The sequence below is a fragment of the Orbicella faveolata genome, unplaced genomic scaffold (assembly GCF_042242905.1).
Source record: "Orbicella faveolata isolate gen_17 unplaced genomic scaffold, um_ofav_v1 contig_12, whole genome shotgun sequence".
Taxonomy (NCBI): Eukaryota; Metazoa; Cnidaria; class Anthozoa; order Scleractinia; family Merulinidae; genus Orbicella; species Orbicella faveolata.
Window position 1 is genome coordinate 25768480 of NW_028301539.1, and position 19021 is coordinate 25787500.

General features: G+C 38.4%; 1 protein-coding gene and 1 pseudogene across 1 annotated transcript; one reads left to right on the forward strand and one right to left on the reverse strand.

The window, feature by feature from the left end:
* Positions 1-3857: 3857 nt before the first annotated feature.
* LOC149117342 (uncharacterized) lies at positions 3858-8173 on the forward strand. The gene is made up of 2 exons (XM_089279392.1): positions 3858-4130; positions 6436-8173. The coding sequence occupies exon 2, from the start codon at positions 6489-6491 to the stop codon at positions 7470-7472; it is 984 nt and encodes a 327-aa protein (XP_089135518.1). The 5' UTR covers positions 3858-4130; positions 6436-6488; the 3' UTR covers positions 7473-8173.
* Positions 8174-13952: 5779 nt separating this feature from the next.
* Positions 13953-15936, reverse strand: LOC149117343 (neuropeptide Y receptor type 2-like; annotated as a pseudogene).
* Positions 15937-19021: the final 3085 nt, after the last annotated feature.

Consider the following 19021-nt stretch of genomic DNA (forward strand, 5'->3'; position numbering starts at 1 on the left):
AACGTGATAGTGCGTAATTATAATACAGTCGAACCTCGGATGTAATATTATACATTTTATTCTTGGGGTTCGACATTTTTATGTTTAAAAAAAATGCTTAGTGTAGCATGTAAATAACTAGCACAATCAAAATAGATCAATAAAACGTAGCAAAATCAGAGACCAACGACGCGCGGTATGGATCAAGTTTCCTGACATTTTACAATTCAAAATGGGGTTTTGTATAATAATAACAACAACAACAACAACAACAACAATAATATTAATCATAATAATAATAATAATAATAATAATAATATTAATTATAATTTAAAAAATCCAACACGTTTAATATACAAAATAATATACAAAAGATAACTCTTTAAAAAGAATGTCAAAAATTTAAAAATATAAGTAACAATTTACATAATAACAGGAGCCATAATCGGGGACGGAGACCGTAAGCGCGCGCCATTTCTAGTATTGGGGTTGTCCCCATGATATGGGACAATAATTCTATTTTTAGAACAAATTGCGCCATTACCTGCGGCACACGCGCGTACATGCTGCGAGGATTTTTGCGGATGTCGCGCGGGGGAAATGGCGTCCGAAATTCCCGAAATGTATCACATGATGTTTTTGCCCCACAACTCAACGCGTTTACGTCTGTTGGAATTTTGCTTAAGTATTTTCGTCGTAAGCTGCTCCAGTTTGAGTGAAGTAAGACAGTGTCGAATTTAGGTATGTTCAGCTGTAAGCTTATATATATCGCTGACCAAGTTGTGTTCCGACTGATGCTTCTTTTACATGAGCTGTACATTATTCCACTTTAAATTTCACATATGTTGAAGATTAACAGCTTTTCCATTACACAGCAAAAAACTAGCTGGATATATTAAGATATAGCAGAGCTTCAGGACTTCATAGTTTCCTAGCTCCTCTTGCCACACGCTTGCGAGGAATTTGTCAGTCTATCGCGACCGAAAAGTAAAACAAAATAATTGCTAGTTTGAGTTTCGCTTGAATTGTAAGCAACGCTTGATGTTTCGTCAAGTCCCAATAACTTTACGTCCGTAGATACTGCTCAGTTTTATTCGTGTAAAAATCCAGTGAATCCTCTGTTGTCGATGAATGAGAGCGCCCGCCGATGCGTGTATTGTACAGTCAGTAAACATGACAGATTGTACTTCCGCCGCACTTTCATGTGAAAGCGTACATCGAACTCAAACAATAGCTCTATAGTTTTTAAATATGTTTAAGATTGATAAATGTTTGAGAACATATTAAAGTTAAGCTGAAAATATGTGAATAAAGCAGAAACAATCAGCAAAGTTACGATGACGCTTTCTTTAATCAACTTGGAATAACGATTTCGATTTTGATGATCGAGTTATCAAAACTCCTTGTCTATTTTCATTTTCGCAGTGTAAAACTTCACTATGCTTATGTTGAAGAAACACACATGATGTTAGAAGCCTTTTTTGCATTCGTGAAATTTGTTGCAGCATCTCAGCACAAAAGATAACGAAAGAAATCTTTGTCAAGATTTGTTGACAATTGAAAACACCGACTCGGACTTGAAAGTGCACGAGCTGCATGCACTATGCAAATGAGCTAATTGTACGCGTCAGACTTTCCTTTCAAAAACTTTTGCAAACTCACCAAACAAGCAGAGACAATAAGAAACCATCAAAACAGGTTTTGGTTATGATTAAACATTGTCTGAGAAACTCACAAATTAACTCGTTACCAGAGTAGAGAGTTTTCTTGCTATATTCTTAAGCATACGCGTAAGCTTACAACTAGCGTGAGCAGATCTTATTATTCATTTCCAGCGCGAGATTGAAGTCTTGTTTTCGACCCTGAAAAACCCACCTTTTCCGTTAGCTCAGAGCATAAAACTACATATAAGCGCCCTGGTTCGTATTCCCTGCCTTATTCCCTGCCATCGCTGTGAAAAATACGCAAGAGAATCTCTCAACTCTCACCATTTGATCACGCAACATGACAACATCCACGCGAGAGCCCCTGACATGTGCGTGAATCCGCGCGGATATATGACGTCAGGATGGCGCAATTTGTTCTAAAAATAGAAAAATTGTCCCATATCATAGGTGCGCGCGAATCCCGAGACTTGCGGTCTCCGTCCCCGATTATGGCTCCTGATAATAATAATAATAATAATAATAATAATAATAATAATAATAATAATAATATTGATAACAATAATAATATGTTTTTTAAAATAAAACACTTTATTGAGCACTTTTTCATACAAACTTAAATCTGGTAAATCTATTAAAAATTCAGAAATATTTAATAATAATAATAATAATAATAATAATAATGATGATGATGATGATGATGATGGCACTTTTATACCCACATGTTACGATGCGGATATGATCACAGGCGCTTTTCAAAATTATTTATATTATAGGACTATTCACAAACAAAAAAATTAAATGAAAATAATAATCCCAATTCTAATCATATTTTCATCGAAACAAAAAATGCATCACAATGAGTGATAAAATAAGTTAGAAGAACAAAAGAATTAAATAACGTAAAAGATTGTCTCCATCTATCATCATTATAAACATTGTTCCAATATCATTATTAATGTCAGTTTATACTGTAAGCCTCTTTGAATAACTATGGTTTTAAAAGAGATTTAAAAGTTATAAAATTGTCTGTTTTTCTGATGTTTAGTGGTAGCTTATTCCATAATGAGGGTGAAGCTGCCACAAAAGATCTATCACCTTTCGTCAGTCACTGGTTAAAAGGGCTGTTGACGAGAGGTTTTTTGGGCAGCTGGGACGCGCTTTAGTGGCCGTTGCGTTTGTGGAGAGGCGGGCGTTATAGAAAGATTAAAATAACAATGAATGAATGAATGAACCGTCCGCCGGGAACAAAAACAAGTGGATGTTGTAGAGAAGTGGTCGTTGTGGACAGGTGGCCGTTACGTCGACTTTGGGGCGCTAAGTGTAAAAATATTATTTGGCTAATATTTTTCTAAATTTCATGTTATTTAGTAAATCTCAATTTTACTGCGCTTGTTATTCATAAATCACAATTTCAAGGACCTGCGTGATTTACAAAAAGTACGCAACGTGCCTTCGCGATTTATAAATCGCAAGTGACTTAACCTTGCGATTTATAAATCACAAGCGATGTGTCTTTGCGATTTGCAAACCACAGCCAACGTAAATGTGTGATTTATAAATCACATGCAGTGAAAATGTACAAATCTGGTGCGATATGAATCGAAGGTGCGCGATATTTATCGCACATGTGCCACATATAAATCGCAAATCTGCCAGCCGAATCCTGCTACCCCAGCGAGGCCCTTTGCACCGAGTCACACTGACGAAAACCGGTGGAGTTACAGGTAAGGAAAGGAACGGAGAAAAAAGGAGGGGCCTGCGCCCAGGCCTCGGCTCGTTTCAACCTCGCTCTCGCCACAAGTCCCGTTGGGAGGACTTGGTCTGTACGCGTAGCTGCCGTCCACCGGGTTTAACCTGCTCATTTTCGCCCCTCCCTCCCCCTCCTCTTTTTTTACCCGTTCCTTTCCTTACCTCTTACTCCACCGGTTTTCGTCGGTGTGACTCGGTGCAAAGGGCCTCACTGCGGTAGCAATTTCGGTGGCAACCGTCCAAGCACCTAAACCCTCTTTCGGGCCACCAACTCGCTATGGGGGACCCTGGTGCCACGACCCTTTGCATCCCCAGGCACTAAGCGCAAATATTAACATATCGCGGATATTTGCGATTGATATATCGCAGCGGATTTGCACAGTTTACGCAGCTTGGGATTTACGTATCACACATTTACGTTGGTTGTGATTTATAAATGGGAAAGGTACGTTGGTTGCTTGCGGTTTATAAATATATAAATCGCAATGTCACATCGCTTGTGATTTATAAATAACATAAAATTTAGCAAAATAATGGCCAAGTAATATAGTCGCCCCATAGTCGACCTGTTTATTTTATATGAAATGTCTTTTTCTTTTCTCCTTTAATCGAGTGTTTCCAGCTGGTTTATTTGCATTTATTTAAGGAACACTGGAAAGCTTGCCGAGAACAACAACCTTGTCGATGCTACATCGACAAGGATAGGAAGCATCAACATCTTTTTGCTCAGTTAAGGTAAGTCAAATATGTATTAAACTGTTAGATTAAAATAAAAAAAAACTGCTTAACTATCGGAGCTCCTGGCGGAGAAGATCCGATAGCTATCAAATGATACGTTTTAAAGAATTCCTGACGTTAGCTGGTTTTATAGAAAACCTGTATTTAATTGCGATCGCTGAGAGGCAACGAGCCGATATTCGGGGGATCTTAAAACTGGGGAAAAATTTTTTTAAAAAAATGTTACTATAACCGAACAGTTTACAGCACTAGAGAAAATAGAGCTACAAATGTGTTTGTCTTGCAGCCGACGAGTAGACCAAATATTAAATACTTAAGGTTACTCCAAACCTTCGCGGGGCTACTTTTTCCAAGTTTTCTTTTTTCCAACCAAATTAAAGTTCATTATTCAAGTTGCATTTTCCAAAAAATGAAAGTAAAAGATTAAAACGAGCTCGAGTTATTGGGAAAAAGAGGTTTAATAAACCTTCAAGGCATGGACTCCTCAGCGACCTTTTCGCCGGCGGCATATGGCTTGATGCAGAGATCCTATATCAAATACTTTCAATTTGAGATTTCATGTCCGTCAAGAGTGCCTTCTTGTAATCACGCTTCAGCAATTGCTCCTCGGTTTCTTTTTGTTTTGTTGCGCATCGCTTTTCCCCGTTTTGCCCTATATTGTTGACCACCGGCCTAAAACGTGACCGTGAAACGCGATTGCTTAACTGCGAAGCTCAACTTTCCATACTGTGAACGGTAGGGGTTCTGTACATGTTATTCCATTGGCTGGCGGCATTTTGAATTGACATATCTCTCTGAGAAGGTGTGATATGTTTATAAATCTTTAGAAGGCGAAAACTTGCACTCGTTTTTCGAGAGAATCCCTCCTCTTTAAATCGATTAAAAGGATATGTAGAATCGACGGTTTTCCGTGAAATTTTAAAATGTATTCTATACCTAAAAGGCAACCAGTGTAATTTTTGCGAAACAAGCGTAATATGGTCATATTTGCGGCTGGAAGTTAGTAAGCTAGCTGCTGCGTTCTGTACTCCCTGCAGTTTAGTTATTTCACAATCTGAAAGTCCATAAAGAAGTCCATTGCAATAGTCAATTCTGCTTGTGACGAAAGCATGCAGAACCATTTCTAATTTATCTCTAGCTAAAAATTTACTTATTTGCTTAATATTGTGGAGCCAGAAAAATGCCGCGCAAATGCCGCGAAAATAAATGAGTTTAGAGATCTGTGCGAATAAGGAGGACGAATCGAAGCTAGACAAATGATTGTCTATTCACTGCACTCTAATTCAGGCACTATTCTATTACATCCAGCCGGGAAAATGAAAAAAATCTTTTGGTGATAGATCTTTTAGTGTAGCTGCGTCTACACTGTGGAACGCGCTCCTAGGCAAGCCTGCCCAATATTGATTGTATTTTAACTTTTAAATCTTGTCTTAAAACATTTATTTTTAAGTTAGCTCTTAGCCTTTAGCGTTTGAATTACTTTGTTATTGTTAAATTTAGTTTATGGACATATATTTAGCATATTTTAATATTGTAATGCGCTTTTGATCATTGAATGTTAAAGCGCCAGTAACCCCCCCAAATTTTTTTCATTTAATAAAATTTAGTAGTTTCCCTGATTACTACAGCGAAAAAATTATCTCGATTGATAAAATCCCTGCGTTTCTACAGGCGTTTAAACATGTAATTTCCATGTTCACGACCGCGCAATATAGATTAATAAATTATTATGATTATTATTATTAAAAAGAAGCGACTTTTTCAAAGCAGTTTAGCTATAAAAAACTGCGAAAAAACTTTTCTTAAAAACGTTGTCGGACGTTGTCGGACGTTATTATCAAGTAAAAAAAAACCAGTATGAATATTTTATAAACACGAGAAAAACAATGGTTCATTAAAAAGAAAGGTAACATAGAAATATGCTATAAGGTGAACAAAGAGTTTAGCACTGAAGGAGTCACTCTGAGTGTTAAGGTTAGGCCTCAGTTCTTTGATGAATAGCATTTCGTAAACGAGGCAGTCAAATTTCCCCTGGCACTTCTTGAGAACACGAAATTGGCCCTCATTATTAAGAAGATTTTTGTCACCGTGCACTTCTAAAAGGTGTTTACCGATAGCCGAATACTCGTGTTCGGCAATGCGTTGATGGTGTCGGGCTGTATAACCAACATAATCCGCAAATAATAAAATGATAAGTAATATAATCTACACGTTGATGTGAGCTAAGTTCAATTCCTGTCAGTTGCCTGTCTTATACAGGTAGTAGAAGATCTTTAAAACAATAATTCGCTTCTCTCCACAGACAGACGGGTAATTACTTCGAACAGCCATACAAAAAGAGAATAGAGCTTCAAGATGTCTGAAGATAGCTTTAAGACGTTTTTTGAGAAGTTATCTTTATCTGAGTGCATACCCTGGATGACTGTAGGCTTAGTTGAGTCTATTGCTATAGTAACAATCAACCTCTGTACGATAATTGTTTTTATAAAAAACCCTGATTTCCGCACGCGAAGCACGCACCTGTTGATAAATTTGGCGGTCATAGATATGTTGGCTGGAGGATTTGTTATGTATGGTCTGTTTTATTCGGTTGGAAAATTTTGTGATGTGTGGAACTCGCATTTAAATGAAGGTTGGGCAAATGATATACCAGATATATCCTCCCAGTTTTTCCCTATTAGTTCTTTATCAAACATCACCATTATTGCTTTAGAACGGATGTACGCGACATATCGCCCGTTCATGCATCGCTTGCTGAAGAAATCGGTGTACGGAATAATAATTGCCGTTGTTTGGGTTACAACCAGCTTCGTGGTAATTGGCCATACCCTTCTTGTTCAATATGGAGAACATTCCACGCGTTATTTCTTATTGATTTCATTTATTGGGTTGTGCCTTTTGATTATTTTTGTTTCTTACGTGTCCATTGTTATTAAAGTCCGTTGGGGAGCGCAGCCTCAACGCCATGGTGCAGCCAGTAGAGAAAGAAAACTGACCATGACATTGTTGATTGTGACTGTTGTATCTCTACTTCTATACCTGCCATTTATTATATTACGTTCGGTTTTTAGCAGTCAAGTAAAGAAGGACTTGTCCTTTTCAGAGTATTTTCATTTATTTAATGTAATGTTGGCTTTTTATTACGCCAACCACCTCGTAAATCCTATATTATACGCTATCCGCAAGCCAGAATACAGATCAGCTGTACTTGCACTTTTTCGGAATCGACCACAGCGAGAAAGACGTGTTGCAGATTTACCTCTCCGTGACAAGGAAATAATGGGAAGTAACAACATAAGGTTATTGAGCATTAAATATCTGGACAAAACCAGTTCTTAATTGACTTGAGAACTTGCAAGTATTGTTGTTTAGATTAACCAGCTAAGTCAGTTGAATTTGCTGACCAAGTAGTTGCCAATTTATTACAGATTGTAAACAATTATTGGATGAGGTTTAGATGATGTCTAGAATAATCAAGGCCGAGGTAGGGGTTATTAGTTGAAGCCGAAGGATGAGGCTGATAACCCTCACCGAGACCTTGATTATTCTGGATATCACAAAAACCGAATCTAATAACTGGTTTATTATACATTGAACGAGAAGAAGAAAAGGAAGTCATGTGTTTGCTTCTTCACTGACGGCACGCAACAGAAAGCGTGCGAACTTGACATGATTACCCTTAGAAATCATGCTCCGCGGTCATACATGACATGATAACCCGTGACCTTGAGTGTCCTTGACGTGATTATTGTATAATCTGCAGCTAGATGACGCCACAGGCGTTGATTTCGAAAATTCACTGTACGCTTTTGGCCAATCAGAAAAGAGATAGTGAGTTCAATGTATAATAATAGAATAATCAGGCTCTAAACCTAATAAGGCCAGGGAGTGGATTAATTTAGCTAAGAGAAATGTGTGGTAATGATATAACTAACACATACCAAAATGAGATGTGTAAATTAAAGAAATCAAACAAATGTAGGAAAATAACCTAATAATAATAATTGCAACGTTAATAAAAAATAGTCTTATAACTGAAACTGGAAAACAATCTAGTAACTCGGTGACAACATTTGTATCCTAAGTAGGTGACCAAAACTTTATGTTATGATATCTTTAGTTAAGTAACGAGTTAATTGCCCGGTATACGTACTATCTTGAGTGCGATGATATTTTCGATTTTCCAGCACTCGCCATTATGATAAATGCCAAGTTTATATCGATGCAGAACGCGAACTGAGAAAAGCATCCTAGGTTAAGTGATGTAAAATAGCCGAAATCGACGAGCTCGCTGCTCAAAACCACTGAGCGCAATAACAAAAACGAATTATTATCTATTTTGTTATGAATTGAATTTTATTTATAGCTCTGTACGGAATGTTTCGGTTTCCGAAAGCAGTGGTGTATTCCTAAGAGATTCAACTTGTTCATATTACGTTGCTATTCTGTTCACGTCATAGAATCTTTAATAGAGGGAAATATCCCGGGGGGGGTACCCCCTTATATGGGCTCAAGAGAAAATGAGGGAGACTCCTGGTCAAGTTATTTATAGATGGACTCTCGAACGAAAGTCTGTTTTCCGAGACGTCCGCATCAAGACCAACCTCGATCTGATGTTTTTAGAGTTATGGCGGTGCGTGACAAAAAGCTGTGATCGCGTTTGTTGAAAACCATGTATTTACCTCGTGATTTTTAGCCATTTAAGACATTGAAGTATTTGGAAAAGTGCTTATTTAAATGTTTGTGTGTTCAGTGCAGTTATATTAATCAGTGTCCTAAGTTCCAAATGTTAACACTATTTTCCGGCAGCCATATTGGTGTCCCACAGAGGAACACCAACATGGCGGCTCCATATTAGGCTTTGTAAATTTGCGCAGAACAGTTCGACGAATATCTCAACTTTGCGACAGCGCACACACCTTAAACTTGACGAAATGTCTTCTTTATTTATCTTCTATAATATCACAATTTCTTGAATTTATCCACTGAATGGTTTTTGATTTTATTTTTTATTGTGTGACAGTGAAAACGCCCTACGGTCCTGTGCTTATCTCACAGCGCCTCACGTGTAGAGGATCCTACTCAGGCTAACATAAAACTTCTCACGTCAGTTAAGGTGGCTCGAACGGAGTTTTGAGTAACGATACTTTTCTCCTTTGATCGACTAGAGCATCACCATTATCAATCCAACAGAAAGTCGACCGTTACCGGCGTGCTAGAGAAAGATAAAACTCAGTTTCAAATGAACATACCGCGTTTACCAAGATCTAAGTTACCACGGAGACATTAGGACGTCATATGCCATTTTTCACGAGACCTAATAGCTTACCATTAAGGGGTAATTTTGGAAATGAGAGGTCGGATCTACGATCTGACATAGTTGTCTAGACGATGGCACAATTTTAAAAGGTAAAATTCTCAGAGCGTTTTCAAGAAAATTGCGACTGAAGTTTCAAGGTGTCAAAATACAACAAAAACAAAGCTGTTTTTAAATGTTATTGTAAACTATCGCTACAAGACTTCAGTTAATGGTATTTTGATACTAAATGAATCTTACAACATCTTATTACCTCTAGTAAAGATCCCAGAGAAAACCCTTTGTTTTATTTTCTGAAATATTGGCTTGAATATTAAGTGATGTGGAGTGTTATTTACCTTTTTTTTTTTTATCAAAGATTGACCCTCGAATTGTGTACTTGGACGGGAATGTAAAAACAAAAGAACACACACACTCGATGATTTTTTTAAACTTGGCCCTCAATGAGATCAATTAATATTCAACGTAATCCCTAAATTTCAAATTTATTGAAACATTTGAAAACCACGTCAACTCAGCCTCAACTCAGGCCAAGGTGCTATTACTTGAAAAGTATCGATCATTTGAATCATTTTATTCACAATCAGAAAAACGTATTCCTCTTCTCAAGGACCGTCTTCCATGTACCGGAAAATTCAATGCAAATAAAATAAAATGAATTTGCATTGTGTTTTAGCTTGCCCAATCGCAACAGGAAGATTTTCAAAACGAATTGATCTTTTCAAAAGTTTGCGTTATCCGGAAGGCCCAGGTGCATTAACTGCGGTAATAACTGATCTTTTGAAAAAAAAGGGGGGGGGGGGGGTGGGTGGCTCGAAGAAACACCGTTTTCTTATCTCATTAGAATTAGTTTTTAATTGATTTCCTGAACAGTAGGGACCCTACGGGCACTCAACTCAAGGCCAATTGCTATTACTTGAATAGTGATCGATCATTTCAATCATTCTATTCAAAAGAAAAACACAATCAAGAAAGGCCTTTTTCTCATCTCAGTTCAATTGTTTATAATTGCTTCCCGGCAAAATGCAGTTTATGCTTTCGGAAATTGCTTATTGAAAAGTTTGCACACACGTTTGTCATCAGGTAAAAGTTTGTTTTCCACCATGTTTGTCGGCCAATTTTCACTCTGCGCGACAATGACGAAAATGAATTATTAATTTTGTTGTGGAGGCCCTTTTGAGAAAAGATTTTTAAAAGCGCTATTACATACATCAGTAGGAAATGTTTTGTTGAGGTAGCTTAGTGTTTGCTAAGTTTCAGGGAACATTTTTTGTCTCGTTATTGCTCTTGCAGGTTCTTGACACTCGCACACGTCTCTATCCATAAACTTGACAAATAAAAGAAGAGAAAAGGAAATGAAAAAAAGCCTCCCCACAAAAGAATTTTTAAAAACAAATAAATTCGACTGATATTTGCCCATTACAAGAACAACCTGCGCAAGTTGGCAATAATAACAGATATTAAAATGCCCCATTTTCACGATTTTGGGTCGCCCACTCCTAAATTAAGGCAGTTTCCATCAATGTTCATTTCTCGTTGGCACCCTTATAAACAAAACGACAGAGAGGCCACATTTGTGAGGTCGCGAGCTTATTTATCAGCGCCTCAAATCGTCTACAGCCTCAAGGATACGCCGATATGAAAATAAAAGCTGTTTCTCCAGATCGTCGATTTCAGTGGCCCTCTCTTACCTACTTGTATTGATCGACTGTTAACGTATTTGAAACTTTAAAAATTTCGGTTGAAAAAATTACCCGAAAACTGCATAAACCTTAATTTCGGTGAAGTTGTTTATAATAATCTATCATATCCCTGATTCTTGACTTGATTTATTGAATGATTAAGATAACAAATTTTCGATTCAATGATAGTAGAAAAGCAAAAGACTAGCGCCGGGTACGTAGTCGATTCATAATCGCGAATCATCAAAATGTTTCCTTTCTCGGGGGGAATATCGTTAATTTAAGACGAGGTTGGTCTGTCCATTTCTCTACTGTGACTCTTCGTGTATCGTGTGTTCGGGAGAAACAAGTTCTCCTTCCAATAACCTCAGGGAACGTTCATTTCTTATAAGGTAGGGGGCGCTGGTGGGATTTGGGGGGGAGGGCATGCGAAAAAAATGGCTTTCGATCCCAACAAAATGAAATATTTTAGTAAAACTTTAAAATGGCATGATGTTTGAATATCAAAAAAATTGCTATAGAATAAACATAGAAGGCAGGATACAAATTTATTACAAACTTTCCTTCTGCTTTAGAAAAACGTTTGGCGACAAAAAGCATTTGTAGCTACTGAAAAGAAGTATTTAACACTGTTATTTTCGAATGCAACTTTCACTGGCACTCATCTTCATCTTCGCCGTCGTCGAGTCCTTCGTTGCCGCTTGTGCCGCTATGGGAGTCTCTTTCACCAATGCTGCAAGAAGCAGCAATGCTTTCCGTCAGAGTGTACTCTTCAGGGTACATGAAGGTGTAAACCAGGAGCCATAATCGGGGACGGAGACCGTAAGCGCGCGCCATTTCTAGTATTGGGGCTGTCCCCATGATATGGGACAATAATTCTATTTTTAGAACAAATTGCGCCATCACCTGCGGTACACGCGCGTACACGCTGCGAGGATTTTTGCGGATGTCGCGCGGGGGAAATGGCGTCCGAAATTCCCGAAATTTTTCATGTTTTTGGCCCATAACTCAACGCGTTTACGTCTGTTGGAATTTTGCTTAGGTATTTTCGTCGTAAGCTGCTCCAGTTTGAGTGAAGTAAGACAGTGTCGAATTTAGGTATGTTCCGCTGTAAGCTTATATATATCGCTGACCAAGTTGTGCTCCGACAGATGCTTCTTTTGCATGAGCTGTACATTACTCCACTTTAAATTTCACATATGTTGAAGATTAACAGCTTTTCCATTACACAGCAAAAAACTAGCTGGATATATTAAGATATAGCAGAGCTTCAGGACTTCATAGTTTCCTAGCTCCTCTTGCCACACGCTTGCGAGGAATTTGCCAGTCTATCGCGACCGAAAACTAAACAAAATAATTGCTAGTTTGAGTTTCGCTTGAATTGTAAGCAACGCTTGATGTTTCATCAAGGCCCAATAACTTTACGTCCGTAGATACTGCTCAGTTTTATTCGTGTAAAAGTCCAGTAAATTCTCTGTTGTCGATGAATGAGAGTGCCCGCCGATGCGTGTTTTGCACAGTCAGTAAACATGACAAATTGTAATTCCGCCGCACTTTCGTGTGAAAGCGTACATCGAACTCAAACAATAGCTCTATAGTTTTTAAATATGGTTAAGATTGATAAATGTTTGAGAACATATTAAACGCTAAGCTGAAACTATGCGAATAAAGCAGAAACAATCAGCAAAGTTACGATGACGCTTTCTTTAATCAACTTCGAATAACGATTTCGATTTTGTTGATCGAGTTATCAAAACTCCTTGTCTATTTTCATTTTTGCCATGTAAAACTTCACTATGTTTATTTTGAAGAAACACACATCATGTTAATAGCCTTTTTTGCATTCGTGAAATTTGTTGCAGCATCTCAGCACAAAATATAACGAAAGAAATTTTTGTCAAGATTTGTTGACAGTTGAAAACACCGACTCGGACTTGAAAGTGCACGAGCTGTACTATGCAAATGATACAATTGTACGCGTCAGACTTTCCTTTCCGGCAAAATCTTTTGCAAACTCACCAAACAAGCAGAAACAATAAGAAACCGTCAAAACAGGTTTTGGTTATGATTAACCATTGTCTGAGAAACTCACAAATTAACTCGATACCAGAGTAGAGAGTTTTCTTGCTATATTCTTAAGTCAGAACAAACGCAAAAACATACGCGTAAGCTTACAACTAGCGGGAGCAGATCTTATTATTCATCCTCAGCGCGAGATTGAAGTCTTGTTTTCGACCCTGAAAAACCCACCTTTTCTGTTAGCTCAGAGCATAAAACTACATATAAGCGCCCTGGTTCGTATTCCCTGCCTTATTCCCTGTCATCGCCGTGAAAAATACGCAAGAGAATCTCTCAACTCTCACCATTTGATCACGCAACGTGACAACATCCACGCGAGAGCCAACGACATGTGCGTGAATCCGCGCGGATATATGACGTCAGGGTGGCGCAATTTGTTCTAAAAATAGAAAAATTGTCCCATATCATAGGTGCGCACGAATCCCGAGACTTACGATCTCCGTCCCCGATTATGGCTCCTGGTGTAAACATAATCCCTGACTTCCTGCTCAAGGTTGGTGGTGATTCTGCTTCTTGCAGCATTGGTGAAATAATTCCCTTCCACGAGCTGTGCGATGTATGGCCCATCTCTTCTAAATAACGACGTGGCAACATCCTCAACTTTAATACACTCCTCCAGGACGGCCGTACACAAGGCATTGTGGAAGATCATTTCCTAGCGGGTTTCCAACACAGATTCCATAAACTCGTTGGACGTTGTTTTCAGTCCGCTTCCTCTTTCTTTCATTTGACTTTCTGCGGTTTTCTTTTTTCCTTCTCCTTTTGTTGATGCGCTGTTTGAGTATGCCCTTGAATATGCTGTTATAATTGCTCTTCTTATTTTCTAGTGCTTCCATGTCCTGCGTGACCTTCGTCAACTTAGCATCTATACATTTGATCTGTTTTACATTAAAACTGTGGGCAAATTCTTCGCCCTGCTTTAAAGCAAGCCCACTGGACTGAAAGGGTGTGGAATCGCGTTCCTTTACATCTTTCAATATGACATTCAACTTTTCCACCATTGCTCTGTGCTCTTTGATGGAGAAGTTCAGTTTTCTTCCATCACTGGGCTTCAACTAGTCCTTGGCATGGAAAACTCACTCGCCCTTTCTGAACAGCCATTCGCACTTAAAAAGATTGCCAGGACATTGACACAAAATGACAACAGGGCAAGTGCTGACAGCAGTGAAACGGATGAAAGTGATAACGATGAGTATGACAGTGATGCCATTGACTCTGGGGGAGAAGATGACTCAAGTGACGTCATTCTTGCATTCATCAATTCAGATGAGGAGGATGCCAATGAGAGGCCAAATGCCATACGCTCAAGGCGAGCCATAACTAGGAGATCCGAAATTGACTTCTCTTTCTTTTGATTTGTTTTTTAAACAACAGCTCTCTGTAGTATAGGGATTGTAAATATTGTCTTCATAGTGAGCACAATAACGTGAAGTAGGGGGATAATAGAGAAATATTAAAAAAGTTAAAATCTAAATATTGTTTGTTCAATTTTTTTTTGGGGGGGGGTCATCCCAAAAAATGACCGCTATAAGGGAGGGGGCCATGTGAAAAAATTGGTAAGCTGAGGGGGGGTCATGCGATTTTTAAATGGTGCTTCCCAAATCCCACCAGCTCCCCCCCCCCCCTCCCTCATAAAAAATGAACGGTCCCTCAGGTGGCTGAAATAGTAACATTTCTTTTGTTCAGGCTGGCTACCCCGTCTGCTCGGATATTCTCTACCGTCGGTCGTGCCTGAGCGGCTGGTCTTACAAAATGGCCAACAAGGTTTGGCTGCCTGGCTCTGAGCATTCTGAAATGAAGAATTGGATTTAACACGAAAGGAGAATACATCGTCGTGGCTGTCAGAAGCATGGCGGTGTTGAGCGCCTTCCCTTGAAATTCTTCGCGGCGTGCAACAATGCTGCAAATGATCAATGGAAACCTGGATAAAATGTAAGTTCCACAGATTTTAAACGTCAGATATGTAAGTTTTTTCTCCTGGCGTTGATGAAAGGATGAATTTGCCGACTGTAGAATAGTTGGCGCGCGTAAGCTCTTAATGACACGAAAGAAAGTAATTATCACTAGCACGATCGCTTGCGTATCTAGCTGTGTAATTGCCGTTAAGTAAATTAGGATAAAATTACCTTGTTTGGTTCGAAAAGACTTAGGCTGGTTATAAGGAAACCATGTATAGCAAACAGAGGTCTCTTTTCTTAAAAGTTTCGAGGAGTACAGCAGTAATTATGAAGGCCACAAGCCAAGTAAGTGGCAGAATTTTCTTAACGTTTTCCGTTGATAGCCGACGACCGAATGGACGAACAACGCAATCGTGGCGATCTATTGTCATAAGAGTTATAGTTAACGCATTTAGCGCTATGCAACCGACAGAAAGAGGAAGACCAATTTTACACAATATCTCAGCGAATGATAAATGGCCAGCCTGAAGGTAACTGACGACCGTTCCTGTTAACAGGGACGGCATACCGAAGAGCGATATTAGAATACCAGTCAAAGAAAGGCTGGCGAGCAGGTAGTGAGGTACTTTGCGAAGGTCACGGTGTCTTCGAAGCAGATTACACACGAAAGCGTTTCCAGAAGCTCCCGTCAAAATCAAGATCGACAACATCACGAGGACTGCGATAGCGAGACTTCTTGGTACTGGTGTGAAAGAATAACTTTCCTCCATCATGGTAGAAACATTCGCATTTGTCGAGTTAGGCATTCTTCCACCCTGACACTCAGTGCTAAATTAAAGTTTTATCTAAAGCTATTACCTGTTATATTCTGTACTATTACAGTACATTTAACAATTGAGGATGACTTCATTCATGTCCAGGAAGTAAAATCAATTATCATACTAAGTACCAATCAGATTGTTGGTTTATTGGCTTCTCCCACAGTGCATGCAAATAACCATAATGTTGTCTTCTGAGAGAAAGAGAAACAGTTACGAAGCTGACAAATGTTTTTTCAAACTTGACGATAAAGACAACTCGCATTTCATGTACTTAAAATTAACAAGGGATGATTCCCAATCAACCGGAAAATTCGGTTCAAATAAAATGCAAATGAGGATACACTATGCTTTAGTTTGCAGCACCGAATGATTTTCACCATGAATTGATCCTTTCAAAAGGTTCGGGTTATTTGGAAGGCCCAGGTGTTGCGATAGTAATTCATACAATTTGAATTATTTTATTCACAAGAAAAACGTGATCGAAGCTAAAAAACAAAGAACGTTTTCTTTTCTCGTTGCCATTATGCTCTAATTGATTTCCTGAAAGATCCGGACCTGGCGATGTAAACCAATAGGCCTAGGATGGAAATCCCACCAATTAAAATTCAGGGTATTGCTTGTTCAGAAAAAAAGCACAAAAGATTGGCGTTAAGTATTTTTTTTCCCTTCATGTTTGGCTGCCAATTTTACTTTCAGGACTGCGATCTGAGAAGCAAAAAATGAATGCTTAGATTTGCGCGGCGGCTTTTGTGACGAGAAATATGGGTTATTGACCATGGGTGTGAGGTCAAGATGGCTGGATATTGGCCAAGTTCGTTTTTCGCGTGTTTATGGAGCGAGACGGAGTCGAGCTCTATTAACTCGCCAAAAGAGAACGAGGCCAATACGCAGCCATTTGATCGAACAAGCTTGGTCAATAAAGGATTTACTATATAGTTTTCAGGAATATTTTTAATTTGTCGTGTATTTCTCCAGATACGTAAAGGAGAACACTCAAGACAGAAACCTTGTAAATAAACGAGCGGGCCTCTCGTTTGTTGAATACATACAGGAGAGAGGCCTTTTACAAAAGGTTTGTTTAGTATTTAGCACTTGATCTCGTCCTGAAGGTTAGGGTTCAAGCGGTTCAAGTGGTACAGCTTCAGTACGAGTTGGTTCAAGGGGTGAATGAGGTACTTTTCCTTGAAATAAAATGAAGTACCACATGTACTTGACGTAATAATATAAAAGTAACAATTTCTGTATTATGATTGGCTAAGAATATGTGAATTAACCCCAAATCAGTGCAGAAAAGTAAAATTGAGTGTAAAACGATGAAACTGAAAAATTGAGCTCGAACAGACAAGACGGCGGACAAAAGATTAACACTCTATATCCGAATTTTAATACAAAGAATTGATAACAATTAAGCAAAGAACAAAGCTCAGCAAATATAACTAAGCTAGTTACCGCGAATTGAAATCTGTAAGATAGGAAATAAATAAAAAAGCCGCGAGGACAAAAGCATGAAGTTAAGGTTGAAGTGAAATATGCTGGAGCCGATCACGACGGCATTACAAAATCCTGGTTCATGAAAAACTAATGCTAAAATGCTCCAGTACTTCCAAGCGAAACGCGAAGAGGGACCCAACAAGACCCCCTAAGAACCTGCCACATCTTACTTTTAAAGAAGAAAGGTACCAGCATTCTGCTTTTGTGAAAGAAAGGAATAATTTTATATCGTTTATTTAGTTAATAATTGTATTGTATTTACAAGTTTTTAACGTATACAAAATCAGTACTCTTTTTTACATCTTAGCCTCTCATATATTCTTAAAATATCCTTAAAATTTCGCAAATTTTTGCCGAGATATTCTCATAAAATATATTCTTATAGAAAAAAAGAGTTTATACTAATATGCAGAAAACAAATCACAGTCTGCCACCCATTGCTACTAAAACTTACTCACTCAGTCTTTAGGTCTGTGACAATAAACGCCTATAAAAGAAGGAAACTCTTTTCCAAAATAAGAAGGTCTATTTTAGCTATTTCTAAGCACAGAAGTCTCCTATTGTTTTAGGACGGAAACTAATTTCGAGAGGACTGTACTGTAGGACCTGTAGAGATAAGTTGCAATGGTTGGAGTGAAAATGTTCTTAGCATGATCCAGTTATTCGTCAGACATTTTTGTTTTAAAATAGCCATTTAGTGGTCAAAATCGAACGTTACTCCGAAATTCTTCAGACCTCGCGAGAGTCAAAGCCAATGACGGAAGGGAACTCCATCTACAATTTGATGAGAATGTTTATTTTGGGTATTGCTGAGTGCAGAAGTCTTCTGTGTTCTTGATACAACCTAACTTTGGGAGGATTGTGCGTGGGACTTGTAAAAATGAATTAATACGAGTGAATTTGTTCTCAACATGACCCTTATCTATTCTTTTCTATTAAACAAAAGTTGAACTTAAGTGATCAAAATCGAAAATTAATGAAATAGTAAAGCTTTAACTTTAGGACACTGTAAGACGGTGGTAGTTAGGCTCCCTGTTTAGATTCGTAAAGGTATGGTGACAGTGTCCCTTTAATTTCCGTTATTTCTTGACTTTTTAAGAAAAAGTAAAATCCAAGATGGCGGATCCAAGATGGCGGGTCAAATCATGTCATTTGAAGTCATGACGTCGCAACCAACAGATATGGTATCATTTTGTAGAGCAAGCTTTGGACTATCTGATCAATGTAAATTTATTTCGCTGTGCCTTAACAGAAGGAAAACCCAAGGGGGTTTCATTCACCCCGTCCAAGGGCTAAAATCCATCGCCTCACTCAAGATCTTCAAACAAAATTGGACTTTCCTAGTCTCCTTCCTTAAACCGACCTTCCTTTGGGTTTGTCGGAGGATCATCCAAAGGGATCCTACTTATTATTCAGCTGTATGGAAAGGGCAACTTGCGTTTCAGTTTAATATGGAAAATTATGCTAGGTTTACCAAGCAGTTTTATTTGACGTAACAGGAATCCGACAAGCATACTCTATAAGAAGCTGGTGTATCTAACAACTGGCGAGTCAAAAAGGATGAGTTTTAAATCCGACTCGAAACCTTGTTACCATTTTG